Below are 16,166 nucleotides of genomic sequence, written 5' to 3'. Positions count from 1 at the left end.
TTCTTTATGTTTTGGATATAGAGTAATAACCCATCAGCAAGTGGAACAGGATTCCACATTGGAAGATTCCACCTCAACTCTTGTTACTGTAACATTTTAGATTTACCATCACACTCAGCCTTCATGACAATGGTCATCAGGACAATTGGTGAGGGAAAATTGTCCCCAGTGGGGACACCGGCAGAAATGGAAATGTGACTTAGGGTTTTAATCATTCCCCCTCTATCCAAAACTAAAACAAAAAAGTTTTGGATATACAGTACACTTTATGACATGTGATTGAAATCACAGAACCTAATCTAGTTATGAAAGATTTCCCAGTACGGTTATGTTATATATACTGTAGTTACTTTTGTCCAGCTTGGACAGATAGACGCTGCTAATCCAGCGATCTCGGCTTGCTTTTGCGGTCGCATGCTGAGCAGCCAGCCCGATACACTGAACACAGGAGGTTGCTGCTAGGCACGAACGGCATGCACTGCAATTCATTTCAACAGTCTTCCCATAAGAATGTACATGTATTTAACATATTTTATGCATATTAGGTCTTTCTTGTATGCCACAAGACTGGTGCTAGACGTTAGCATTTTGTATGTGATGGATGCAGCCCCAGCAGATTTAGAGCAGTCACCTAGTATTCCCCTTCACTCCTCCTCCAGCAGCGACATGAAAGGTTATACTGGGAGGGGGAAAGATGGGCAGGTACGAGGAAGGAGGAGCCGGGCTAGCACAGAATAGTAAGACAATTCCAGAAGACGAGAGGACTAAAATGTGCAAGGTGGGAAGGGCTATACTAGGGATTCACATTTCTGAAGTAGTCAAGTTAACCACAAGTCGAGAAGCACAATGGAAGAGATAGATATATATTACACACACACACACACACACACACACACACACACACACTGGGGACGGAAAGTATTCAGACCCCCTTACATTTTTCACTCTTTGTTATATTTCAGCCATTTGCTAAAATCATTTAAAGTTCATTTTTTTCCTCATTAATAAACACACCGCACCCCATATTGACAGAAAAACACAGAATTGTTGAAATTTTTGCAGATTGATTAAAAAAGAAAAACTGAAATATCACATGGTCCTAAGTATTCAGACCCTTTGCTCAGTATTTAGTAGAAGCCCCCTTTTCATCTAATACAGCCATGAGTCTTTTTGAGAAAGATGTAACAAGTTTTTCACACCTGGATTTGGGGATCCTCTGCCATTCCTCCTGCAGATCCTCTCCAGTTCTGTCAGGTTGGATGGTAAACATTGGTGGACGGCCATTTTTAGGTCTCTTTATAGATGCTCAATTGGGTTTAAGTCAGGGCTCTGGCTGGGCCATTCAAGAACAGTCACGGAGTTGTTGTAAAGCCACTCCTTCGTTATTTTAGCTGTGTACTTAGGGTCATTGTCTTGTTGGAAGGTAAACCTTCGGCCCAGTCTGAGGTCCTGAGCACTCTGAAGAAGGTTCTCGTCCAGGATATCCCTGTACTTGGCCGCATTCATCTTTCCCTCAATTGCAACCAGTCGTCTTGTCCCTGTAGCTGAAAAACACCCCCACAGCCTGATGTTGCCACCACCATGCTTCACTATTGGGACTGTATTGGACAGGCAATGAGCAGTGCCTGATTTTTTCAACACATACAGCTTAGAATTAAGGCCAAAAAGTTCCATCTTGGTCTCATCAGATCCGAGAATGTTATTTCTCACCATCTTGGAGTCCTTCAGGTGTTTTTTTTGAGCAAACTCCATGCGGGCTTTCATGTGTCTTGCACTGAGGAGAGGCTTCCGTCGCGTCACTCTGCCATAAAGCCCCAACTGGTGGAGAGCTGCAGTGATGGTAGACTTTCTAGAACTTTCACCCATCTCCTGACTGCATCTCTGGAGCTCAGCCACAGTGATCTTTGGGTTCTTTTTTACCTCTCTCACCAAGGCTCTTCTCCCCCGATAGCTCGGTTTGGCTGGACGGCAAGCTCTAGGAAGGTTTCTGGTCATCCCAAACATCTTCCATTTAAGGACTGTGCTCCTAGAAACCTTAAGTGCAGCAGAATTTTTTTGTAACCTTGGCCAGATGTGTGTCTTGCCACAATTCTGTCTCTGAGCTCTTCAGGCAGTTCCTTTGACCTTTAGGCTGGGTTCACACTGCTGCGGGGGGAGATCCGGATGTGATTCGCACCGCAAATCACATCCGATCTCCGTAGCGATGCGAGTACAGCCATACAGATAGTATGGCTGAATTCGCATCGGTCCAGCAGCAAACTCGCACGGGACCCTCTTTTGGGTCTGCAACAGAATCGGATCGCATGGGGGTTCACACCATGCGATCCGATTCCTGTGCGAGTCGGCAGATCGCACTGCGATATGCGGACGGATCTGGGGGTGTCATTAACATATCATTGACACTCCCAGCCGTCCGCATAGGGCAGTGTGAACTGCCGGCGGGAGTAATGCGATGCGGGAAATTGCTGCGGATTCGCGGCGTTCCCGCATCGCAGCGGTGTGAACCCGGCCTTATTCTCATTTGCTCTGACATGCACTGTGAGCTGTAAGGTCTTATATAGACACGTGTGTGGCTTTCCTAATCAAGTCCAATCAGTATAATCAAACACAGCTGGACTCAAATGAAGGTGTAGAACCATCTCAAGGATCATAAGAAATGGACAGCACCTGAGGTAAATATATAAGTGTCACTGCAAAGTGTCTGAATACTTAGGACCATGTGATATTTCAGTTTTTCTTTTTTAATACATCTGCAAAAATGTCAACACTTCTGTGTTTTTCTGTCAATACGGGGTGCTGTGTGTACATTAATGAGGGGGAAAAAAAAAAAAAGAACTTAAATGTTTTTAGCAAATGGCTGCAATATAACAAAGAGTGAAAAATGTAAAGGGGTCCGAATAATTTCCGTCCCCACTGTATGTATTATATATATATATATATATATATATATATATATATATATATATATATATACACATACATACATATATACACACACATACATACACATATATATATATATATATATATATATATATATACACACACACACACACACACACACACACACATACATACATACATACACACGGCCTATGGGCAGACAGGTACTGAGCTGTGCTGATCAGTACGCTCATAGTCCATTGAAAACAAGTCCATCTGCCATGGTGGAAATGGGAAAGTATACACTACTTTTTGATATGCAGGGTAACTTACGTACCATGCGATTCAACGCAAGCAAACTTTAAAATTCCGCACAATCTGCAAGAACTCCATTCTAAAATATGTAAAACGATTAGTTTAGTAAACATAGCAACATTCACACACGTAGGGCACCCAATGTCAGAAATGAAGGCGATTTATTCTTCCAAAGCAAATACAACTTTGCACAATGATACTGACTAGTATTGCAATGTTCCTTGCCCTTATTCAGCTATGTGACCCCAGGGCTTTTCAAGAGGGGCAAACAAGGATTCTCTGCCAATGCCCAACATCCTCCTCATCAAGCAATGACATCATTGGTTGTTTGGATGTCGGCAGCAAGAGGGTAGTAATGGTGAATAAAAACCTGTGGCTTTGTGTAACTAAAAAGGTAGGCAATTTTAAGCATTTTGCCAAGGCACGCTGGTTGAAAAAGGCTGTTGTAGTGTAATATTAATAATAAAAAAAAAAAAAAACCTAACGCTAATCAACCCATGAATGCACCTCAAAACGCTAACTTGCTAATTAACCAACGAGAGCTGGGTAAACACTAAAAGGAGGTTTTTTTCTTTGTTCAACCAGGTTGAAAAAATAAATAAATAAATAAAAAACACACGCCAACCCCACAGATCCCCACCTCCCCACACGCAGTATGGACGCAGGGATCGTCACCGATACCCTATTGTATTCTGACAGTGGGGGACTCCCCCCTCCAGTCAAAAAACAGAATATATTGATCAGTGCTGCAGCCATTTGCACCAATTGATTGCTGTTTTTTCAGCAGGACCGTTAGACAGAGGCCGGTCTAGCGATTGGTTTCTGTAGAACAGACAGGGCCACACGTGCTGAAATTCTCCTGGATCCTGCTGAACCAGCTGGATTTTGACACGGACATATCCTATCTAGCCTTAACGTGTTATTTTATTAGCTTTATAGTTTGTGTTTTCTTATCATCTACACCAGTGATTCTCAACCAGGGTTCTGTGGAACCCTAGACTTCCTCCAGAGGTTGCTAGGAGTTCCTTCAGTATTGGGCCATTTCTGCCTCTCGGATAAGTTCCCATCTACACCATTGATCTTTTTAGCTATCTGTAAGGAGGTAATTCTTCCCAATGACCACAAGTGTGAGGAGCATTCTTCCTGTTGATCACCACACTAATGTATCATGAATTGTTAATTTCTAATTTTTAGCAGGAGAACTATTTCAAGGGTTCCTCTGTGTTGAAAAGGTTGAGAAAGGCTGATCTACACTGTCACACAGATCTCCTCTGCTAATGGGTGAGGGGAGATACAATGCAACAGGCAGCTTTCTCTTTGATCTCTATGATTGATTAATCACGGTGATCATATGATCTGAAACCAATAGGGGTGACAATAGGATCTCACTGTTGTATTCCCCTACAGAACTAAGCAGCATGTTCATAGGCATCCTGTTGTGCCCCTAGGGCACATTGCAGCTGGTGGGGGGGGGGGGGGGGACTTAATTATATGCTCTCCCAGCATGGGAAACTTGCCAGGATGACATTAATTACAGTGGGGGTGGGTAAGGATTAGGCAGATATTTTGTTATCTGCATCTATTCTACCTTTTTCCATGGCCAAACTACAAAAAATTAAAATAATAAAAGAGTTTGCAAAAAATATAACCTTTGTATAAAAATACTTTGAGGGAAACACTGGAAGGTATGCTCCATGAAAATATGCTATACTTTCCCTTAACAGTCTCAGGACACCATCATGTAGCCACTTAACCAGCGACATACCAGTACATCTCTGGACTTTCGGTGGTTATACCATGTATGGGCAGGTTGAATGTACAAAGTTTATCAATCAACTTGGTACAAGGAGCATACCAGGTTTTACCGGCAATTGTCGCTAGTGGCTACTATAATCACCGTCTTCCTGCAGGGGCACCTTCCCCCACTGGGAGAAGACAATGGCCCAGCAGGAGGGATTCCCACATCAATATGGTCTGTGTTGATTAGGGAACTGTGCAAATTTCTTTCCTGCAACCCCCGTTTGCTGGAAATAAATTTGCCCAGTGTATGGCCAGCCTAACCCTCCCCCAGGAACTGAACAGAAGGCAGTGGTAACTAGGCTCTGCCTGCACTCAAGATTAGTAAAGCCCCAAAAGCAGGATTCTAGAGTATAGAAGCTGGATAGCAAAGAATAAAGAATCAATCTTTTTCACAATTCAAAACCTGCTTAATTGGTGACGCAAATACAGGTATTGTAGACACGTATGAACCTGAACTTCATTTTTTACATTTTCTTTTTCAGCAGCTAAGAAGGAGGAACATATGTGAAAGCAGAGCAGCAGTAACTAATATCTGCAAGTGAAACAATATTTTATTTAAAGTACAACTATTAGGCAAACCCCAACCCCTCCCCCCCCCCTTTTGGATAGGGCAAGGGAGGGTTATAACCCCTCTGTATGGTTTATTTTTGCCATCTGTGTCCCATTGCGGATTTGCCTTCACTTCCTGTTTCAAAGCCAAACAGGAAGTGAGAGGAAATCCCTGCAATTAAGGGAATCTCATGGGGCCCCCAGGTCACCAAACTAGTGTCCCCATTGGAAGATTTCCCATCTATTACTTTTCTGGGTACAACCCAATATTTGGGATTTTCTTTTACTTTCAATGGTAATGGGAAACAGGACAAATAGGGGGGCACAGACACCAATACAAACTGACAGGGGTTCTAATTCCTCTCAACTCTATCCAAAACAACAACAAAAAATTTGAGTTATTTACCGGTAACTGCTTTTCTAGGATGTCTTTCAGGACGTCACACCTGAGAGACAACTGGTCCACCTGACAGGAAATACAATCAATATATGAGGTTAAAAAGGCCCCTCCCCTTCCCCCTGCACCTCAGTTCTCCCAAAGTAATAGGTTATCCGGGTGTCAGAGAAACTCTTCCCGTAGTACTTACATCAAACCAGGGGTGTGGAAGTAGGCCCGCAGTCCTGGAAGATATCCTAGAAAAGCAGTTACCGGTAGGCAACTCAATTTTCTCTAGTCATCTTCCAGGGCGGCACACCTGAGAGGATGGACAAAAAGTTCAAGGCCTACCTTAGGGTGGATGGGCCCACCGCTTGTAAGACCTTCCTTCCAAAACGTCAGATCCTGAGATGATAGCAGTTCCACCCTATAGTGCTTCAAGGTGTCCTGCTTCGCCCATGTGGCTGTACGACTTGTCTGTTCTATTGAGGCCCCAGCTCTTTCTGCCCAAGAGGTCACCAAAGATCTCATTGAATGGGCTTTAAGGTTAACTGGTACTGGGGAACCTGTCTGCTCATAAGCCATTCCTATGGTTTGTCTGATCCACCTAGCCACTGTAGATCTAGATGCCTGCCTTCCCTTTCTAGGGCTGCTAAATAGAACCAAAATAGGACTCTACTTCCTGAAATCTTTCACTCTAAGTATATCAGCAAGCACCTCTGGACATCTAATAACTTATATATCAGGGATATGCAATTAGCGAACCTCCAGCTGTTGCAAAACAATAAGTCCCATCATGCCTCTGCCTCTGGGTGTCATGCTTGTGGCTGTCAAAGTCTTGCTATGCCTCATGGGAGTTTTAGTTCTGCAACAGCTGGAGGTCCACTAATTGCATATCCCCGTTATATATTTTTCCTCTCCTTTGTTTTTTGGGTTTTCACAAAAGGAGAGCAAAATAATCTTGAGATCTATGAAAAGGAGATGCGACCTTCAGAAGATATAGTGGGTATTGTTTCAGCACCACTCTATCTTCCAGTACCACCAGAAAAGGCTGCCTAATTGACAGGGCCTGCAGGTCACTTACCCTTCTGGCTGTAGTGATGGCCAGGAAAAAGGCTAACTTAAACATCAAAAATTTTACTAAGATCTCCTGAGCGGGTTAGAAAGGCGCTTTCGTCAATGCCTCAAGGACCAGCGTTAGATTCCATGGTGGGAATCTATTCATTTTAACGGGGGTTATCCTCTCCCTTGCTAGTAAAAATCTCTTAATCAGGGGCTCTAGCCTCTGGTCCAAAAATACAGATAGAGCTGCAATCTGTACCTTCAGGGTGTTCGGGCAATCCCCTTCTCACCACTGGTACCTCTCTATCCTCATCTCTCCTGGTTTTTACCGGGAACTTTTTCCCCTTTTCCGCCGATCGTGATAAGACCTGATCCAAGCCAGGCCCAAAAAGCTGGGAACCCTCAAAGGGCAACCCACAGAGCAGTGACCTGGACATATGGTCCCCTTCCCATGGTTTAACCCACAGGGCCCTCCTTGCAGAGTGAAGGAGAGCTGCTGATTTAGCCGTGGTCCTAACAGTTTCCACTGCTGCATCTGCTAAGTATGCCACAGCCTTGCTTATTATCTCTAGAGAGTCTGCGACTTCTTTGGAATTACTCCCTCTAGCAACATGGCTGGAGAGCCTGCCCAGCCAATCATCCACATTCCTTGCTACACAGGCTGACGCCAAGGCAGGAGCATTGGCATTCCACGCTCTTCACAGTAGTGTTTCAGCCCTTCTATCCATTTGTTTTTTAATGTTACCCGAGTCTTCAAAAGACAAAATCGGATTTCTTAGAGACCTGTGACAGGGCTGCATCTAATTTGGGGGTTGTGAAGAACTTTTCTTCTTCCTCCCCAAAAGGGAAACATCCTCTTCCAAGTTTTGAGCTTAAGGACCTTTCTCCCCGGGTCCTTCCAATCTCTCAAAATGACCTCTTTCAGAGCTTGATGAACTGGCAATACCTTGGACTGAGGCTTACCCAACCCCCTATACATCTTATCCTGGGCTGTCGCCTGAACTGGAGGTTCTGGGATATCTTCAGGGGCGTAGATTGCCCTGAGTAAATGCCCCATGTTCTCCATGGGAAAACAGCTCCAGGATACCCCTCTGTGCCCGGAAGGCTCCTTGCCGGGGAGATCCCCAGCCCTCGGGAACCCGAGAAGGAACTGAACCCTGGCTGGACCGGCAGCCCTCTCTGGCTTTGGTGTCCAGCTCCCGGGGGGGGGGGGACAGGGGGACAGGGGGACTGTCTGCGACCGACTTCAAGTCTGACAAAAACAAAAAACGTTTTGCTGCCACCAAACACAATCAAGAACTGAGGTGCAGGGGGAAGGGAAGGGTCTTTTAACCTCATTGTGTTTCCTGTCAGGTGGACCAGTGATCTCTCAGGTGTGCTGTCCTGGAAGATGACTAGAGAAAATGAAGGTTTTGCCTATAGTTATATTTTAATAAATCACAGGATAGTTGGTAAATGCTAGAATTCCATGGGGTTCCAGAAACAGGCCAGCATGGTTTAGTGGGTGGATTCCAGACTCTCTTGGGAAATATTTATAGCCCCAAACAAATAGATCACTTTAATGTAAAGAAGCATATAAAGATTATATTGTGACCTCCAAGAATCACAGAGCGCTATCAGCAGACTTCCCCCCCCCCCCCCCCGATTGCTACAGTTCCTAACCACTTGCTGACCAGCCGCCGTTTACTGCGGCAGAATGGCACGGCTGGGCGAAACAACGTTATGCAACATCGCTTCACCCTGTGGCCACTATAGGGGCACGCGGCCGTTACTCGCCCACGGAGCCAATGCGAGTGCCTGGTGGCCACGATCACCGGCCAGGCTCCTGCTGTCGCTCGTGGCACATGAGAACCAGGATCTGTGTAAACACAGAGTTTCCGGTTCTCTGAGGGGAGAAGAGACCGATCGTCTGTTGATACAGAGTCTGAACAGCGATCTGTCATCTCCCCTACACAGTCCCATCCCCCCACACACACTAGGAAACATAATTAACCCCTTGATTGCCCCCTAGCATTTACCCCTCCCCTGCCAGTGACATATTTACAGTAATCAGTGCATTTTTATAGCACTGATCGCTGTATAAGTGCCAATGGCCCCAAAATGTGTCAAGTGTCCGATGTGTCTGCCATAATGTCGCAGTCCCGATAAAAATCGCAGATCGCCGCCATTACTAGAAAAAAAAAAAAAATTTATAATAAAAATGCCATAAAACTATGTTGTAGAAGCTATAACTTTTGCGCAAACCAATCAATATACGCTTATTGCGATTTTTATTACCAAAAATATGTAGAAGAATTCATATCGGCCTAAACGGAGGAAAACAATTATTTTTATATATTTTTGGGGGATATTTATTATAGCAAAAAGTAAAGATACACATGGGGTAATCCAGTACTAAAAGGGTATTTATTATAGGTTTCCTTAAGATTGCAGACTTACAATGTGATTCAAAATAAAAGAATGTAACAACAATGTATCATAAGTCGCCATCTCGTGACTACCTCTCACTGCTCCTGCAGTGTTCTCGGATAAGGCAAGCAGGAAAGCCGACGATGTAGGTTGCTGTGTGGTCAAGTCCTGGCTAGTTTCGCGATTGCTTTGTCAGAGGGTTCTCGCTTATCATTTTGCTTAGTCAGGAGATATCAACTAATAATACATTGTTGTTACATTTTCTTTTATTTTGAAACACAGTGTAAGTGTGCAATCTTAAGGAAACCTATAATAAATACCTTTTTAGTACTGGATTACGCTATGTGTATCTTTGTTCTCTGCTTGTGACGAGCAAACATCTAGATGGATTACATGCAGAGACCTGCAAGTCAAGTGTATAACCCAGTATCTTCTGATGGAGTGTATGCAGTGAGCAGACATCATCCATTGACAGATAGGCATATTATCTGGTAAGTGTATTTCCCAGGGGGATTGTGACACGTGCAGTGTGGAGGAGGTGATCGTTTTGAATTATTATCTGCAACATTTTTTCTGTGATGGACAATCCTACATTTACATCTACCACATGTATAACATTCAGGTGCAACTTTCATGTGACTTTTGACTTGAGGGTTTACATTGCAGTCTATGGCTCAAGTCGCATGAAAGTCAGATCACGGTAGTGCAGGAACCTTTTTAAAGTCACCGTGACTTTAAGTTGCACACATTTGAACAGTTGTCATTGAAAAATATGGAGTGCAACTTGTGGTCAAGTGACTTACAGGTAAGGTACTCAAAGAAGGGACAGAAGAGGTCATGGTCTTTTTGGCTGAACAGGAATGCAGCCACTTTACAAAATGTTTTGGCGTACTAAGGGTTACGTCCAATGAGCATGCAACCTCATAGACTTATCTTTAAGTGCCAGGAGCAGAGCTTTTGCTATATGTCCGGCGCTCCAACGCTAGACCCCATGATCTAAGCTCCTACAGCTGTAGAGTTTTTTTTTTAACCAAGCTGAAGTTTATTGAGCATGCAAAAATAATACATAATAATACACATACAGCTGTAGAGTTGCATGCAGATGCTGTACCTAATCACAGAGTGCTTTGCATGTGGATATAAAGCCACCTGTGAATGAACAGCAGAGGAGAGGGGTGGGCTACTGTGTGTCATACTGTGTGTGAGAAGACAGTCTTTCCTTTCAGAATGCTTGAAATATAGCCATAGCTATACTCATGTATACGCTGCCTAACTTGCCTCCTTGCTCCATCAGAGCCCTTGATCCTTTGCCCTAATAAAGTGGTACTTACAGCTATTAGGAGTACATGTGCTCAATCCTGACCTTCCAAATCACTAGGCCCAAAAACCGTCACATAGGAGAGCAGTGACATTATCCACCCAGGTGAGCGCAAACACCAGAGCGTACCCACAGTGTATTCCTACATGGGAGAGACAGTGAGAGCATCGACTGGAAGGACAAAACACTCGTCGCTTTACCAGATGGCGAATCACCCATCAAAAAGATTAGCACCAGAATCATGGCTATAACTGCTACCACGATTATGGTTTATAGATAGACAGTCAGTACCACCCACCAAACAATGCCTACAGTTGCAGCGTAGTGGTGCAGGTTTTTAGGGTTTAAAACAGGCAACGAGGCAAAATAATTCCTCAAAAGAGCGATCCACTACAGAACGCTCTTCAGTGGATACAACAAGTGCTCATTTACATGCGTTACCCTCACATTGGCCCATCAATGCTGAGGATGTTTGACAGGTCGTGAGAAGGCATTATGTAGCCTTTTGCCATATGTTTTTACCCCTTAAAACCCTAATCACTGTGCTATAAAAACCCCAAATGTGGCAGCGGGTATCATGTTTGCCACATGCAAGTACCCTTGCCTGCTGCAGTCGAGTTGTGGGGGGATGGTGTGGTAAAAATGTAGCATTTTTTTACTGCCCCCAACTGCAAGTATAAATGGGGCCCAAGTGTGAATAAGCCCTAAATCAGCTCAAACCTGTACCAGCTAGCGTAATTGTTTGATGTTAAAGAGGAACTGCAGTCTGCTCACATAATATGTAATAAAAACATCTTTGCCATTCTGAAGCTTCCCTCCAACCACTTTGCATATTATTCCATATATGCAGCGATTCTGTGCCAAATATGCTGCAGACATCTCTCTCCACCAAGTCTGGCTGCATCCATTTTAACTGTGGGCAGCGGAAGCTGCTGTCTGTTCACTTCCTGGATTTACACAGAGGCACACCCCCAGCTCTGCAGCCCTCATTGACCCTCTTATGACTCATCCCCCCTCCCTTCCTGGCAAACTCACAAGAGTGAGAGAGATGGCTGTGCATGATGTCATAAGCCTAGGCTAATGTCTGGACAAGACAAAGGAAGTGGGTAAGGCTGAAACAACTAATCAATTAATCGACAACTAATCGATTATGAAATTAATCGATTACTATTTTCATAATCTATTAAATCTACCAGTAACATAATGGGGTTAAAAAAATAAAATAAGCCCTTTAAAAAGAGCAAATAATCGCTACTCTAAATATTACTCACTGTTCTACAGTAAAAAATGAACCCCTTACAGTAGTGAGTATCTGCTTTTTTCTACTATAAAAGGCTCATTTTAGTTTTTTTAACCCCATTATGTTACTAAACGTCTTAGACCTGGTTCAGGTGTTTATTGGTGCTTTTTGCAGAAATGCTCTACAGTTCATTTACGTGGTTTCCTATGGGAAATGTTCACATCTGAAAGGGTCAGGGACTTAACGCAAAATGGTGCTTTATTGGTTCAATATATTTAAATGGAGAAGCTGCAGAAAAGCATGTAATGCGTTTTTGCAGCAATTCGTGTTTTTTAATCTGCTCAAAAAAAATGCAGTAAAATCTCGTGCACAAAAATCAAAACGTACAGCAAAAAGCACTGCAGAAACAGATCAAAAGCAAAATTGCATAGGTGTGTACCGAGCCTTATGCTGGCCACACAGATCAATTTGCAGATGAGAATATTCACAGCAAATATCTTTGTACATTCGCTGAATGAAAGAATTTTGTTTGTGGGCTGTATAAGGTATTTACTGGCAGAAAAAAAATATTTTACTATCCAAAAGTTAAAACAACAAGGGCAGAAGATTTAATAGGTGGAGAGATGAAAAGATGACTGTCCGCTTTAAGTGTGCTGCTTGCACTTCTTGTTGCTAAACATCAGCTGACAGCAGCATGACAGAAGAGGTTAGTGAGACACATTTTTAGTTAAATCTATCCGACCTGCAAAATGCCTCCTCACTGCCTGTCCTAGAAGCACACTGCATAACCACTGAAAATCTCCCTTTCCATATACAACCAAAATAATTTCCATACCTACGGAAAAAAAAAAAAAAAAAAACTGTAGTAGGTGAGAATTCCTACCAAGCAAAGTAATGTCAATACTACCATATCAGGTTAATTTTAACCACCAACTAAATTTCATTCAAGTATTTGTTCCTCCTTGTTTAATATAGCAGCGGGAAGTGAAACCATTCTTCAGTTTCAAAGGCGACAGCAATACCACACCACAAAGCAACAATGCGAGTCAGCAATGTCACACGAGACAGAAGAAGAATGAAGAAGAGACACCAACCTGCAGTTTGGAGGAGGATCCAGGGTGATATCAGCCAGTTCTTTCTGAATCCTGTACAAATACAAAAGCAACATTTTAGATTTAGGAAACATTGCATAGCTATCCCACTAAAGTGGCACAAATACCTCAAAAACACAATCGCTACCAAACAAGATGCTTTTGTTTGAAAAATAACCTAGATTTTTTTTCCCAAAGAATTTTGATAACTTGCAATGTAAACATAATATACTGCGAGTGGTCTTCTCCAAGGACAACTCCCACCAAAGCATTTTGTATGAATGCCGCCCAGCTGAATCACCTCTTTTTCACATTTTAGAGACTTTGGTGACAATACCACTATCAGAATTTACAGTTCTCCCTGACTGTTGTAGATACAACAAAGCCCGTTTTGCAGATATACAGGTAAAGGCGTAAAGTGTATGTGAAGTACATTAAGCCTGCCCATTAAGGGTTCAAATCTCGGCTGGTTCCTGCTGAATCGGCTGAGAATCGAACAGTGTATGGCCTGCCTTAAATTAGTCACACACACATCCAGATTATCGTTTGTTCAGACCATGGGCTGAACAGCTTCCAACAGTGACTGTTCCCAAAACAGTGACTGCATCCAATAGAATTCAGCTTACAATTTCCACAAAGTTCCTTCGTTGTCAAGCAGGTGACAACAGAGCCACCCAAGGATCAAAAGTGGGTGGACCCAATTAATTTACAGACTTTTATAAATGCAACAGCAGACATATATACACACACACACACACACACCCCAATATATATCTATCTATATCATTTTTATTAGCGCTGCACAATTAATTGTTAAAAAAATCATGCTCTTGATTCAACCCAACTGACCATCTCTATTGCAGAGTTTGCTGATTCTTTCATACAAGTAGTGGAGAAATTATCTGCTCACTCAGCTTTTAAAAGAAAAAATCTGGGCAGTCTGCCAAGTTTTTAACATGAAACATTGCAGCTAATGCTTCCTTTATAGATCAAAGGGATAAACTTTGTGTAAATGCAGGAAGTTTAACCACTTAAACTGACACTTATTTCTTAAGTTAAAATCAATATTTTTTGCTAGAAAATTACTTGGAACCCCCAAACATATTTTAGCAGAGACCCTAGGGAATAAAATGGCAATTGCTTCAATACTTTATGTCACACTGTATTTGCCCAGCGGTCTTTCAAACGCATTTTTTTTGGGGAAAAAAAAAATACACTTCAATGAATAAAAATATAAAACGAAACAGTAAAGCTAACCCAATTTTTTTGTTTTAATGTGAAAGATGATGTTATGCTGTGAGAATCGTGATATAGATATATATATATATATATATATATATATATATATCTATATCTATCAAATCATTCTCTGCAGCTATTACCTTTTGTACCACCACCCCCCAACCCATGTAAGCTCTATGAGCAGGGCCCTCCTGTACCTTTTGTATTAAACTGCACTGTAATTGTGTTGTCTCCCCCACCCCCTATACATTGTAAAGCACTGCGTAAACTGTTGGCGCTATACAAATCGTGTATAATAATATCATTTTATTATAGACACATACAATATATGCTTTAGAGAAGAGATAAAAGGTCTGTCAGGCTTTTATTACCCTGTAATCTCATTAGGGAGATTCACTTTCCATGTTGGTGACACTTGGATAAAATGAGGTTAAATATATTTTGCAGTTGTCATCATAAAAAAAAAAAAAAAAAAAAAAAAAAAAAAGGAGTAGAAGCGGAACTCCTAATGAAGTAAAATGTCAGGGTGACAACTGTGAAAAGTAGGAATTTCTTCCATTTGCTGGGGTGCCTCTGGAAAAGGAAGTGAGTGCAAAGCTCTTCACCTGCCCTTTTTTTTTTTAAGCTGGTGATCCTGCCAGTCCTAGAGGGATAAACGCCAACTCGCTGTACGCCATTACTATAGGAGCAGCAGTGTAAGCGACCTTTGATAGAAAGTGTAATGCAGGCTACTTTTTTTGCTTCGTTATATATTATATACCATTGTGTGTTGTTAGATCTGTTTGAGAAATGCAAAAAATACCTGTTGATGGTAACAGAAGTTCAGTGAGGTCAACTTTCTTTGCTGAACACATCAGCCTCATCATTCATCAGGCGTACACAGTTCACCTCCCCCAAGGTTCTAGACCTGATGAGATGTTCTGTCATTAGAATGCGTTAACAGTAAATGGCAGACTGGCACTTGGTTAGTCACACTTCTTCCAGCAGTATGGTTTTCAATAAAAACCCACAATCTGGTTCAATACAAAATGGAAAATTCATGTCTGTTTGGTCCCTGAAGACCCTTCTCATAAATCGTTCAGTAGCCGGATCTGGAAGAAAGTTTCAGTAGCCACAGCTCTAAAAAGGTTGCAATTTCTTTATAAACCACAAGCTCTAAAAAGCTACAATCTAAATAAACATTATTACATCATAATGCAAGTCACACTGCATTTTCAGGGGGCAGCAGTAAAATCACGTCAAGGGAAAGACTTCTGTATAATGCAGGCAACCCCCTAATCACGCAGCTTTAGCCAGCCCACCCTGTATAAACGCGAATGGTCCCAAAAGCACGCCAAAAGTGTCCGATCTGTGCACCATAATGTCGCAGTGACGATAAAAATCTTAATATATAAATAAAAATGCCATAAAACTATCCCCCATTTTGTAGACGCTATAACTTTTGCACAAACCAAACGCTTATTGCGATTTTTTACCAAAAATATGTAGAAGATTATGTATCGGCCTAAACGGAGGAAATTTTTTTTATTTTTTTATTTTTTTGGGGGGGGGGGGGGGAATATTATAGCAAAAAGTAAAAAATTATGCGTTTTTTTTTTTCAAAATGTAAGATTTTTTTTGTTTGTAGCGCAAAAAAAAATAAAAATAAAGCAGAGGTGATCAAATACCACCAAAAGAAAGCTCTATTTGTTGGGACAAAAAAAGGACATCAATTTTGTTTGGGAGCAACGTCGCACAATAGTCAGTTAAAGCGGCGCAGTGCCAAATCGCAAAAAAACGCTCTGGTCTTTGGGCAGCCAAATGGTCCGGGGCTTAAGTGGTTAAAGGATAAAATGTCCAAATAATTATACAAACACCACCTGGTATGAGCTTAAGATGCAG

At 42.3% G+C, this 16,166-nt stretch overlaps 1 protein-coding gene across 2 annotated transcripts in view; it reads right to left on the bottom strand.

The window, feature by feature from the left end:
* The window catches only part of UBE2E1 (ubiquitin conjugating enzyme E2 E1), a 59,925-nt gene that overhangs the window by 24,633 nt on the left and 19,126 nt on the right, over positions 1-16,166 (bottom strand). For both annotated transcript variants that reach the window (XM_077491415.1, XM_077491416.1), the window contains exon 2: positions 13,047-13,097. In XM_077491415.1, the coding sequence (XP_077347541.1) occupies positions 13,047-13,097 (51 nt within the window). The remainder of the gene's footprint in view (positions 1-13,046; positions 13,098-16,166) is intronic.

Source organism: Lithobates pipiens, unplaced genomic scaffold, assembly GCF_037356315.1.
Source record: "Lithobates pipiens isolate NorthernLeopardFrog02 unplaced genomic scaffold, aLitPip1_a1.2 Scaffold_19, whole genome shotgun sequence".
NCBI classification, from domain to species: Eukaryota; Metazoa; Chordata; class Amphibia; order Anura; family Ranidae; genus Lithobates; species Lithobates pipiens.
The sequence above is the reverse complement of the archived record's forward strand: the minus strand, read 5'-3'. Positions and strand labels throughout refer to the sequence as shown.